Raw genomic sequence first — 12,448 nt, 5'->3', positions numbered from 1 at the left:
ATACAAAAAATAAGGCAGACGTGGTGGTGGGCACCTGTAATTCCCAGATACTCGGGAGGCTGAGGCAGGAGAATCGCTTGAACCCGGGAGGTGGAGATTGCAGTGAGCTGAGATTGTGCCATTGCACTCCAGCCCAGGCAACAGTGTGAGACTGTCTCAAAAAAAAAAAAAAAAAGAATTGTGTTTTGGTTTTGTTGCTGTTTTAACTCTGGAACGTTTTCATCTCTTGAACTCAGGCTTGGTCACAGGGTTTCCCAGGAGGTGTGGATGTAAGCGAAGTCAAAGAAGTATACCTCGACCTGCTTAAGAAAGGCGTTCAGTTTCCTCCCTCAGAAGCAGAGGCTGAAACAGCAAGACAAGAGGTAAGAGGCCTTTCTTTGACCCATGGAGAGTATAGTAGTATATCAGTTGGGTCTTTTCTCATTGCAAGAGACAACCCCAAATCCACTTAAGCTTAAGCAAAAAGATGAATTTATTAGAAGGATATTGCAATATCTCATAGAATAACCGAGACTTGGGATTTTGCTACTTAAAGTGTGAAAGTTTGTTTGGCTTGCTCCACCCTAGACTAATCAGAACCTCCCTTTTTACAAGATTTCCAGGTGTTTTCTCTGTACATTTATGTTGAGAAGCACTGGCCTAGAGCCTTGAGCTTTCACCTCGCCGCCCAAGGTTGGAGATGTGGCATTGACCCAAGGAGGGTCATTGATGGAGAAGGAGATGCCTTGTCAGCTGTGGCTTAAACAGACTTGACATGAATTGAGCTATCATTTGTTATTAACAGTCCAAAGAGAAGGCATCAATAATCTCACATGGCAGTTTATCACTTAAACCCTTGGTAAAAAAAAAAAAAAAAAAAAAAAGGCATTTTATTAAATTGTAAATGATAATTCTAATAGCCACCTCTTGTTGAATACCTGCTTTATTATGGGCATCTCATTTGCTTAGCATTCTTCACAAAATGCTGGACGGGTTGTGTAGTTGATGATTTACTCCGGGCAGATACCCTGTACACAGGACTTTGTTTGAGAGTGCTTGAGTTAGCTGAATGGAAAAAACTTGGCGTTGGGTGGCTATGTTAATTCACATAATAATATTACCATATTTTATACTCATAGACTGCTCAAATCTCATCAAATCCTCCAACATCTGTCCCTACTGCACCAGCTCTTTCTTCTGTAATTGCTCCAAAGAACTCGACTATTACATTGGTCCCAGAACAGGTAACAACAGCAATCACTGTATTTATTGATATGTTTTCCTGATTTGTAAGCACCTTATATACAGTTTGTCCTTTCTGGTTAACAACATTGAGATGTAGGTACATTTATTTTACAGAGGAAGAGACTGAGGCTTAGTCATACTATGTGACTTATAGTTCAGTTCCAAGAAGGATTAATCCCATTGGTTCTGTCTACTTCCAAAGCCCAACTTTGTAAGAGTTGTGCTTGCCTAGTGGCTTTCATGGCTTTGTGGAGCCTTGACTGTGGACTGGATCTAGTGTCCATGAGCTAATTCCTGTTACTTCTGGTAGGACTGTCACATATTTCAGAGAGTTTTGTAAATGGTAGTCTTATTACTTGTATTTATTATGCCAACTGAATTGTATTTACTTCTTTGTGTATATCAGTTTGTCCAAGGTACAGATAAGCAATTATTGTATGAAGCCCATTTCCGTTCCGCTGTAAAGGAACTATAATTGAAGACTTTGTATTATTATTTTTTTCTTATATAAAAATTCATGTGACTAATTCCTCTTAGAATTTAATACAGGAAAAAGATTTATTTCTTCTTTCTTCTTTAATACCATGAGAACTAGATAACCCTCATTTGTTTTTCTTTTATCCTGTCGGTTGCCAAGAAACTCAGGATAACTTTTGCCATTTTATCCAGGTTTCTGGTACCTCCTTCTGCTAGGTACCTAGTACTTCTCCCCTCTTCATATTTGGTTCTAACCTTTTTTTTTTTCTTTCATTTTTAAAATTCCTAAAGCATATTTTGGGGTTTATTACAAGAGATCTCAAGTCCTTTTAGAAGGTGACAAGGTATACATTGTAAAATAACTATGTGTATATTTATATGAAATTAAATTTAAGTTTGAAAATATTAAATTTTGCAGAAGTATTTTTTCTTCCAGCAAATGTCCCATGGGGGCAGGAAACAAGGAATGTGAACACATTCTCTGTGTGCCACACTGACTGGTGATTGTGTTGCTCTCTACAGATTGGAAAATTGCACAGTGAATTGGATATGGTGAAAATGAATGTGCGAGTGATGTCCGCCATATTGATGGAGAATACGCCTGGGTCTGAAAACCATGAAGACATAGAGCTTCTGCAGGTGTTGTACGATTTCAGGGACAATCAGTCAAAGTGTCTCTTAAAGTTATTCTCTAAATTCTGAGCTTTGGAGATGGAAGACACCTTAATATTGTCTAGTACGTCCTCCTACATCCTCATTTCAATTGATTTCTAAACTTAACAAAAATATCCAAGAATGACTTTGTCAGAAATGCGGTAGTGACTTAGACGTGGATTTTAGCCTCTTGCAACAAATAATTTATTGTAAGTTATAACCTTGGTCATGTATAATCAATTCTCTAGTTGTTTTAAGTATGTAAAAATTGCCTCTATTTTCATCCATTCAACAAACATTGAGTAACTGTGATATAGGAAGGGATGTAGAAATGAGGAGGAGGCTGTTCTAGTCCTTAAGAATTTATGCCTAATGAGCAAGATTGGTTTGTAAACAACAAACATAAAGAAGTATTATAGATACTGTAATATAAATTTGTTCAGTGTATGGTGGGATCATGGGTGGGCAGAAGGAGAGAGGTGAGGTTTTTAGGAATGGTCTAGATGGAGGCAGTGCTTGAGCTGTAGAGGAACAAGTAGACAGGGCATTTGGACCTGCATGAGTAGTTCTACAGCCCTCCTATGCCTTCTGCTATGTCTGTGTATACATATACTTTATTTTTCCCTCTACTGGTTTGCTGTTCTAATTATTTAAAATTTTAAAACTTATTAATTTTAGAAGCAGTTAGAAAAAAAATCAGTTTCTAGTTTCTAAGTCCCTTTGTTGCTAAACTAAGAAGCTTAAGATATTTTTACTTTCCTCAGATTCCCACTCCCCACTTCTCATGTGTTATTTTTCCTTTAACTTCTTAGATTGTTAGTAAATAACTTTTCCCATGCTCATTTCTTATTTGGGAAACAAAAAAAATTTTAAAAATTTTCCCAACAATGTTTCTTATATATCACTGCTATCGTGAATAGTTTGTTTTTTCCTTGCTGAAGTACACCCATGTTGGTAAACTTTGGTGCAAACTTTGAGTGCTTGCATATCCAAAAATGTCCTTTGATTGTCATGTTAAATGCAGATTAGTTTAGCTAGATATAAAATTCTAGGCACAAAATTCTTGTTCTTCAGGCCTTTGAAGATACTGCTTCATTGTTCTTTTACACCCACTAATGCTGATAGAAGTATTATATTATTCTGCTTCTTAATCCTTTGATTTATATTTTTTTCTAGTTGCATTTGTTATTTCTCTACTTTAATATTTCAGAAATTTTACTGTTCCCTATCAAGAGATATATGTACATGTGTGTGCAGATGTTTGTTTTCCTTACTTATCCTACTTAGTAGATGATAGCCTTTTTTGCCTTATTGACTCATGTGTATTTTTAATTCTAGGAAATTCTCAGCTCCTACTTTAAATATTGCCTTTCTACCATTCTTTCTATTCTCTTCTTATGGAACTTTTTTAAGATGATGAAACTTCCAGTTGGATTCATTTGTCTCTTAACATTTCTTTTATACTTTTCATCTCTTCATTCTAAGTTCTTGGATAATTTCTCTGTTTAATGTATTTCTCTAAAACTTGTACATTGGGTTGCTTATTCAGTCCTTCTAATAAATGTTTCAACAGTTTATTTTTATTTAAAAATATATACTTTAAAAATATTTACTATGTACAAATATGTGTATAATGTTAAAATATTTTTAAAATATGTTGGATTTTTGTAATAGTTCTTTCGTTTCATGGTTCTACTTTTCTTTATCTTTCCAAGAATAATAATTATATTTAATACTGCTTTCTTGTTTCTTCTGTGGATTCTGCAAATTTTTTTGTTGGTCTTTTTAATTTGCATTTCTCCAGTGTTCAGCTGGATTGCTGTTAGTGAGCTCATTTTTGTGTGAGACTCTCTGCCAGCTGGTCTGCATTCTCTACTGACCCAGCTCACCCATGCTGAAGGGAGAATGTAATTGCTACAGCTGAGCTTGATAATGTTTTCAGAATATGGTATAGCAATATGGGATGATGCTGTTTGGGACCCATTTATGGCTGGTCTTCTGGATTATGTATTCTCTATTTTTTTTTTTTTTTTCCTGAATGCTACTAGCACCTAGAAATAATACCCTATCCCTCTGTCCTAATTCATTGTTTCCACCTGGAAACATTACTCCTTTCTCAGCTATCTGGTCTCAAATGAGGGAAGGGGCATGAGCAGGGGTTGTCTTGCCTGGTTATTTCACTGCTATACCTCAACCCATCTGTTAGAGCCCCTTGTGCTTCTTGGCTTCTGGCTTTTAGGCATGGAGCACCCTTCATATTCCTTCCATGTTCTAGGCAGTACTCATTGTGGGCAACCTTGAATATCCTTGAATATCCTCTAATTCAAGAGTTAGCAAACTGTGGCCTATGGGCCAAAACTGGGCCTTGCTCTCTTTTGTGCTGTCTCCAGGCTCAGAAGGGTTTTTTAAAGGGTTGTTTAAAAAATAATAAAAACAAATAAAAAAACCAGAGGTCATTTCTCCTATATCCATGCAAGCCTATACCCAGAGACTACTGGGGACTCAGATATTCCTCTTGAGGAACTCATTGCCATGCCCTACCCCAACGTTAATGGATGTGAATTTGTGGTATCGCTCAGGTGTGTAGGGATGAGAAGAGGATGTAAACCACAACGTGGGAGTATAAAGTTCCAGGTGAGGTAAGAGCTGACCTGTACAGGTAATGGAGGATTATGCCATGCCAAAGCGTGGGCTTGACCAGGCTGGCAGAAGGGAGCTGTTGAAAGGGTATAAGCTGAGGGGCTACATAACCAGGTCAGATTTTAGAAAAATCCTTCTGGTGGTGTTATGATGATAAATTCTCAGGAAGCAAGATAAGACTCTAGAAAACAAGAGAGTATTTCTCATTGGTTGTATGCTGTGTTCTGTGGGTAGAAAGTGGTATCTTTGGTCAAATACGTTTGCAAAACCAATTGTCTACTGTATTTCTCCTTTTGGAGGTGCATAAAGTTCACTGATATAGCTAAGAGTCTTTGTTTAACCCAACATTTGTTAACTTATTTAACTAAAGAATCCCAATTTGCCAAATACCTGCTGATATTCTGCAGAACATCAGAGTAGTACACGTTGAGAAATAAATCAATATTGTGGATCAGTGGCTTTAAGTATATTATTTTTGGAATATCTTAGGAGAATTAAAACATTTTGCTAAGGATCCTTGGGGTTCTTGACCTTAGGCAAGTCATTTACTACCAATGGACTTAGTTTATGTATCAAATGAAGAGCTTAGATGACAGCCAGAGTAATATTAAATACATCCTCTTTATATGGGATGTAAAAAGGAAAATTCATCATTAAATAGATTTCAAATGTAGTAGTCCATAATGGAGGCTTTTCCAGATATAAACTTTTTAACTCATGATGTTAACACATGTGTTAAACTAAAATTGAAAAATTAAATATCAAAGTAAATGGTTATGTGGTGGATAATATTTTTTTAAATGGCCACAGCAATATTTCTAGTTCCACCTGGTCTTCCTGGACCTTTCAGAGCTCAAAAATGAAATGATTTGTGACTTTTTGTCTCATATTCTCATCCATCTGTGGCATACAATCTTTCAGTAAACATACACTGAAACATTTCATTTAAATACGTGAATCCAGTTTTATATTTTATTCCAATCTGAAGTGCCTTTTTTGTCTCAGAGTGTTTGGCTGCAGATGTTTGGTTGAATTTTGCAAGGATAATACCAATTTGTTGGTTGCTGTTTTAATGCCAGAGCTCAGGGCTGTGTTTTGCCTTGAATAGTAAAGAGTCTCAGGTTATAAATCAACATGAGAATACTACTCATGGCCAATTCAGATTGAATAGGTTCTGGCAGGGGATCAATTTGTTTATAGAGACTGTTGAATGTGGAATGTTATTTTTCTTTGTGTGCTTTTTGTTAGTGACATATAAAGATCTGGTGTGGGGAGTGCTATTCTTAATTTCTTTTGACAAATAATTAATTTTTTTTTTACATCTAAATAACTCCACTATGGTTGATCTGAAATAATTCAATTAAATCGTCTATGGAGAAAAAGGACAAGAAGTTTATCTGATTTAAGAATTTCAGAATGAAATCAGCATCGATAGACTGTGGAGAAACAGAATTCTTTTTTTTGGTGTTTTTGTTTTTCTATTCTTTTTTTCCCCCCCTCTAACCTTATGTCATAAACAAAGAATTCTCTAGGGTGTACTTTTTCACAGGTTTCTCACACCCATCTGAAGGAGTCAGGTCAGTACAGTTAGAACCCCCAGATAATACTGGCGCCCTGGTTGGCTGCCCCCTTATAACTGCAGGGCCTTTTGGAGGCTTCAGCATAAGCCTAGGGAGTCATCAGCAGAGGCGACACCCAGGCTGGGGGTCAGTGAGGGCCCACGGGCATCCTCTGATGGAAGGAGTACAATTGTAAAGAAAGAAGAAAAGTATTTGAAATCAGCTACGTGAACTGTAAAACAGGCATTTTTCTCCCCAAACCAACCAATAATCACAATTTTTTTTTAGCTTGCCAAAATATATTTACATCCTCTTTCTTCCCGAAATCCCATTGAAATGATGGAAGAAATATGAAAATAAAAATAAACCCCAAGGATGACAGAAAAGGCTATCAGGCCTCCAGAACAGTGATACTATTCAGTGCCTGATAAAGCAGGTGGGATCAGACCAGCTCAGAGCTCACAGCCCCATAGAAGTGAAAGAGACCCTTCCAAAGGACTTTTCCCCGAAGCAGCCCATACTAACCTCAAAATGAGAGCAAGATTGAATAGGCCCTGGGCACTCACATGGCGAGGAAAACAACTGTCCTCTGTCCTCTGCTGTCTGAGCCACTAACTCAGGAGCAGGGAACTTCCAGGGTGACTGTCGAGGCCAGAAAAAAGGACTCTCCTCCAAAGAACTGCTGGTTTCCAAAACAATCTAGGAACCTCTGCAGTTAGAAGAAAAATAATCAGCACTCATTAGGATTTTTTAAACTTTGAAGGCAGGCAGCCTCATTCCTAGAGATGAGGATGTAGTAAGGCTGTCAGATTTCTCAGGAAAAATAAGTATTTTCACTCTCTCCACCAAGAACCGACGCTGACACCCAATTTGGCTTGACATCTCGCTTTGTGGGGCTGAGGTTTTTCTGATTCGCTGACTTTCACAGGGAGTAGTCATGTGGGGCTTCCGTCTGAGTGGAGGAGGGGTTTTTGCTCCAGCTCCCCGCGTTGTTCGCACCCTGGGCTTTGTCCTTTGCATCTGCTGAGAACTCTACTGGAGATTGGCAGATAGGTGCCTTGTGAACCATCGTTCCTTTCTTGCTGCTTGAGTCTTTAGATCTTACTTGGTTTTGAGCCTTTGAGGATTTCTCATGCTCTCCTGAAAGTGTAGGCACAAATGTTAAAATATTTTTAATATCTAGCATTTTTAGGTATTTTGTTATGAGAAAGGTTTTCAGGATATTGAGTATAGTGCTGTGCAAAAAAAAAAAAAAAAAACAAAAATTCTATATAGCATTTTTTAAATTGGGGCAAAATCCATATCACATAAAATTAACCATTTTAAAGGGTACAAGTAAGTGGCATTTATGTACATTCAGGGCTGGGCGTGGTGGCTCACACGTGTAATCCCAGCACTTTGAGAGGCCAAGGCGGGTGGATCACTTGAGGTCAGGAACTCGAGACCAGCCTGGCCAACTGTGAAACTTTGTCTCTACTGAAAATACAAAATTAACCGGGCATGGTGGTGGGCGCCTATAATCCCAGCTACTCGGGAGGCTGAGACACGAGGATGTCTTGAACCCGGAGGTTGCAGTGAGCAGAGATCGCGCCACTGCAGTCCAGCCTGGGCAACAGCAGGAGGCTCCATCTCAAAAAATAAAAAGAAAATAAATATACATTCATTGTAACTACAGTTAACCCTTGAACAACACATAGCAGTTATGAGCACTGACCCCACAATGTAGTTGAAAATTCATGTATAACTTTTGATTTCCCCAAAACTTAACTACTAATGTCCTGTTGATCAGAAACCCTATCAATAACATAAACAGTCAATTAACACATATTATGTATGTTATATACATACGTGAGTATTCTTAAAGTAAGCTAGAGGAAAGAAAATGTTATTAAGAAAATTGTAGGCTGGGCACGGTGGTTTATGCCTGTAATCCCAGCACTTTGGGAGGCTGAGGCGGGAGGATCACGAGGTCAGGAGATTGAGACCATCCTGGCTAATACGGTAAAACCCCATCTCTACTAAAAAATACAAAAAATTAGCCGGACATGGTGGTGGGCACCTGTAGTCCCAACTACTCGGGAAGCTGAGGCCTTAGAATGGCGTGAACCCAGGAGGCGGAGCTTGCAGTGAGCTGAGATCGTGCCACTGCACTCCAGCCTGGGCGGCAAAGTGCCACTCTGTCTCAAAAATAAAAAAAAAACATGGCACATGTATACATATGTAACAAACCTGCACGTTGTGCACATGTACCCTAGAACTTAAAGTATAATAAAAAAAATTTAAAAATTAAAAAACTAAAAATAAATAAAATTTTTTTTAAAAAAGAAAATTGTAAGGAAGGCTGGGCACAGTGGCTTATACCTGTAATCCTAGCACTTTGGGAAGCTGAGGCAGGAGGATTGCTTGCATCCAGGAGTTTGAGACCAGCCTGGGCAACATAGTGAGACTCTGTCGCTCCAAAAAAATAAATTAGCTAGGTATGGTGGCGCATGCCTGCAGTCCCAGCTACTGGGGAGGCTGAGGTGGGAGGATCGCTTGAGCCCAGGAGGTTGAGGCTGCAGTAAACCGTGATTGCACCATTGCTGGGCAGCAGAGTGAGACCCTGTCTCAATTTAAAAATTAAAATAAAAAAAAATTTAAGAAAATTATAAGGAAGAGAACATATATTTACTATTCATTAAGTGGACATGGGTCATAAAGGTCTTGGTCTTTATCTTTTTGCTGAGTGGGCTGAGAAGGAAGAAGAAGAGAAATTGGTCTTGTCTTGGGTGGCAGAGGCAGAAAACAATCCACCTCTCAGTGGAGCCATGCAGTTCAAACCCGTGTTGTTCAAGGTTCAACTGTATTTCCTCTATTTAATTCCAATACCTTTTCATTACCCCAAAAGGAAACCCCATGCTCATTAAGCAGCCCCTCCCCTTTCTGCGTTTCATCAGTTCCAGATAACCACCAATCTGGTTCTGTGTCTGTAGATTTACCTGTTCTGGACATTTCATATTTCATATATGTGGAATCATATAATATATGACTTTTTGTGTCTAGGCATCTTTCACTTAATGTTTTCGAGGTTCATCCATGTTGTAGTGTGTATCAGAATTTTATTACTTTAATGGCCTAATATTTCATTGTATATACCACATTTTGTATATCAGTTCATTGGTAGACATTTAGGTTGTTTCCATTGTTTCCACCTTTGGCTATTGTGACTGATGCTGCTACGAACATTCACATACAGGCTTTTCTTTGAATACCTGTGTTCACTTCTTTTGAGTATCAGTCTAAGAGTAGAATTGCTGGGACATATAGTAACTTTAACTTTTTGCGGAATTGTCAAACTCTTTTGCACAATGGCTGCACCATTGTATATTCTACTAGCAGTATGCGGTACTACTAGGATTCCAGATTCTCCACAATGAATACTTGTTATTTTCCATTGTGTGTTTTTTTAATGGCCCTCTGGTAGGTGTGAAGTGGTATCTCATTACGGTTTTGATTTTGATTTGTATTTGCATTTCCCTAATGACTAATGAAGTTGGGTGTCTGTATTATAGCTTTTTATTTTTTTCATCAATTATTTTATTTATTTATTTTTTTGAGACGGAGTCTTGCTCTGTCGCCCAGGCTGGAGTGCAGTGGCGCGATCTCGGCTCACTGCAACCTCTGCCTCCCGGGTTCAAGCCGTTCTCCTGTCTCAGCCTCCTGAGTAGCTGAGACTATAGGCATCTGCCACCATGCCCAGCTAATTTTTGTATTTTTAGTAGAGACAGGGTTTCACCATGTTGACCAGGCTGGTCTCAAACTTCTGACCTCAGGTGATCTACCTGCCTTGGCCTCCCAAAGTTGTGTTGTGGCTTTTTAAAAGGTAATTAGCCAGGCATGGTGGCAGGTGCCTGTAATCCCAGCTACTCAGGAGGCTGAGGCCGCGAGCTGCCCAGGAGCTTGAACCTGGGAGGTGGAGGTTGCAGGGAGCTAAGATCGCGCCACGGTACTCCAGCCTGGCGATAGATCAAGACTACTTCTCAAAAAATTAAAATAAATAAAATGAAATGTAAACCAGATTGTGCTGTTTCTTGCTGGAAACCCTCCATTGGCTTCCCATTATACTTGGAGTAAAACCAAACCTCTCTACTCTGGTCACAGAGCCCTTCTCGGTCATCTTTAGCCTACTTCTTTTTCCATGGCACATGCTTGCTAACCAACCTACTTCCTATTCCTTGAGCGCACTGAGTTCATTCTTGCTGGGGAACTGTTTCATCCCTGACTCTCACGCTTCCCCGTCTTCAAATGGCCAGCCAGGCTGGCATGCAGTGGCACGATCTCTGCTCACTGCAACCTCCGCCTCCCGTGTTCAAGTGATTCTCCTCCCTCAGCCTCCCGAGTAGCTGGGACTACAGGCACCTGCCACCATGCCCAGCATTTTTTTGTATTTTTGGTAGAGATGGGATTTCACTATGTTGGCCAGGCTGATCTCGAACTTTTTCTTATCATTCTGATCTTAGAGTGTTACTCTCCTGAGAGGTCTTCTTTGACTCCCCAGTCTAAAATTAGCCACTGTCCTATCACATCACCATTTATTCACCTGGCACTCACAGCGTCTGATGCTTTTCTTGCATGGTTGTCAGCTGTCTTTGCCTACTAGAATGGAAATGTCAAAAGGCTTGTCTTGTTCATTACCAGGTTCTGGCTCCCAGATTAGTGCCTAACATGATGTAATCATTCAGTTAAAAACAGGCTTAATTAATCAATAGCTTTCTTCCCCTGGATTTTATGTGACTTAAAATTCGAATTTGTATTCTTGGTATGAGATGGGGACTTTACCTTCATTTATTTTTTCAATTTGATGGCTGGTTGTCCAAATAACATTTACTAACAATTCATGCCTTCTCCAATGGTTTTAAATGCCCCTTTATCATATACTGTATATTCTAATTCAAGGTTGTCTTCTAGAGACTATTCTCATCCCTTGACCTATTTGTGGCTAACTTGGCATCATACTATTTTGATTACTCTAAAGATGTGTTTTCATGCTTTGTAGGGTATATTAGCAAAGAGATGACATACTTCATTTGGGTAATTTGAAGAAAGCTTAATCAAAATACCGTTTATTTAGTAAGATGTTTTAAAGTTCAGGGAAACCACAAGGGCTTGATCGCTACCCTGGATTATTAACTAATATCACTGGGTTATTAACTAATAATTACATAGGTAAGAAGAGGGCACTTTTGCCAGAACCTAGAGGAAAGAATAATGTGGAGAGGGCAGCCTTGAGAACAGTGGTGCCTTTGGTAGAAGGCGTGGAAAGAATAAATATCCAGACCTCGTTCTCCTTCCTTCCTCCTGTTTCCTGGCAGCCAGCATGCCCGTTGGCTGAGCACAGAAGCAGGAAGACAGGGGACCTGGTGCTGTGATCTCTACAAGCCAGGCCCCAGGGCACAGAGTTAAGGCAGAAAGTGTGGATGGTGGATCTGGAGAGCCAAGAAAAGTTCTCCAGCAGAAAGGAAAAGCCTCCACTCAAAAATTTCTTGACTGCTCTTGCACATATACTTTACCAGTGACCGCAGTCTTATAATATCGGTTTATTATAAAACCAGCCTGAGGTTGGGCGCAGCAGAGCATGCCTGTTATCCCAGCACTTTGGGAGGCCAAGGCGGGTGGATCACCTGAGGTCAGGAGATCGAGACCAGCCTGGCCAACATGGCAAAACCCCATCTCTACTAAAAATAACAAAAATCAGCTGGGCGTGGTGGCATGCGCCTGTAATCCCAGTCACTCAGGAGGTTGAGGCGAAGGTTGCAGTGAGCTGAGACAGCGCCACTGCACTCCAGCCTGGGTGACAGATCGAGACTCACTCTCAAAAAAATAAATAAACCAACCTGTACACTTGGAATTTCTTC

The 12,448-nt window shown here is 39.5% G+C and overlaps 1 protein-coding gene across 5 annotated transcripts in view; it reads left to right on the top strand.

Moving 5' to 3' along the window:
• Nucleotides 1–12,448, top strand: part of TOM1L1 (target of myb1 like 1 membrane trafficking protein) — a 58,538-nt gene that overhangs the window by 13,417 nt on the left and 32,673 nt on the right. For all 5 annotated transcript variants that reach the window (XM_015119219.3, XM_015119213.3, XM_015119215.3 and 2 more), the window contains 3 exon segments: nucleotides 237–362; nucleotides 1,119–1,223; nucleotides 2,224–2,340. In XM_015119219.3, the coding sequence (XP_014974705.1) occupies nucleotides 237–362; nucleotides 1,119–1,223; nucleotides 2,224–2,340 (348 nt within the window).

The sequence above is a fragment of the Macaca mulatta genome, chromosome 16, assembly GCF_049350105.2.
Source record: "Macaca mulatta isolate MMU2019108-1 chromosome 16, T2T-MMU8v2.0, whole genome shotgun sequence".
Lineage (NCBI taxonomy): Eukaryota > Metazoa > Chordata > Mammalia > Primates > Cercopithecidae > Macaca > Macaca mulatta.
The sequence above is the reverse complement of the archived record's forward strand: the minus strand, read 5'-3'. Positions and strand labels throughout refer to the sequence as shown.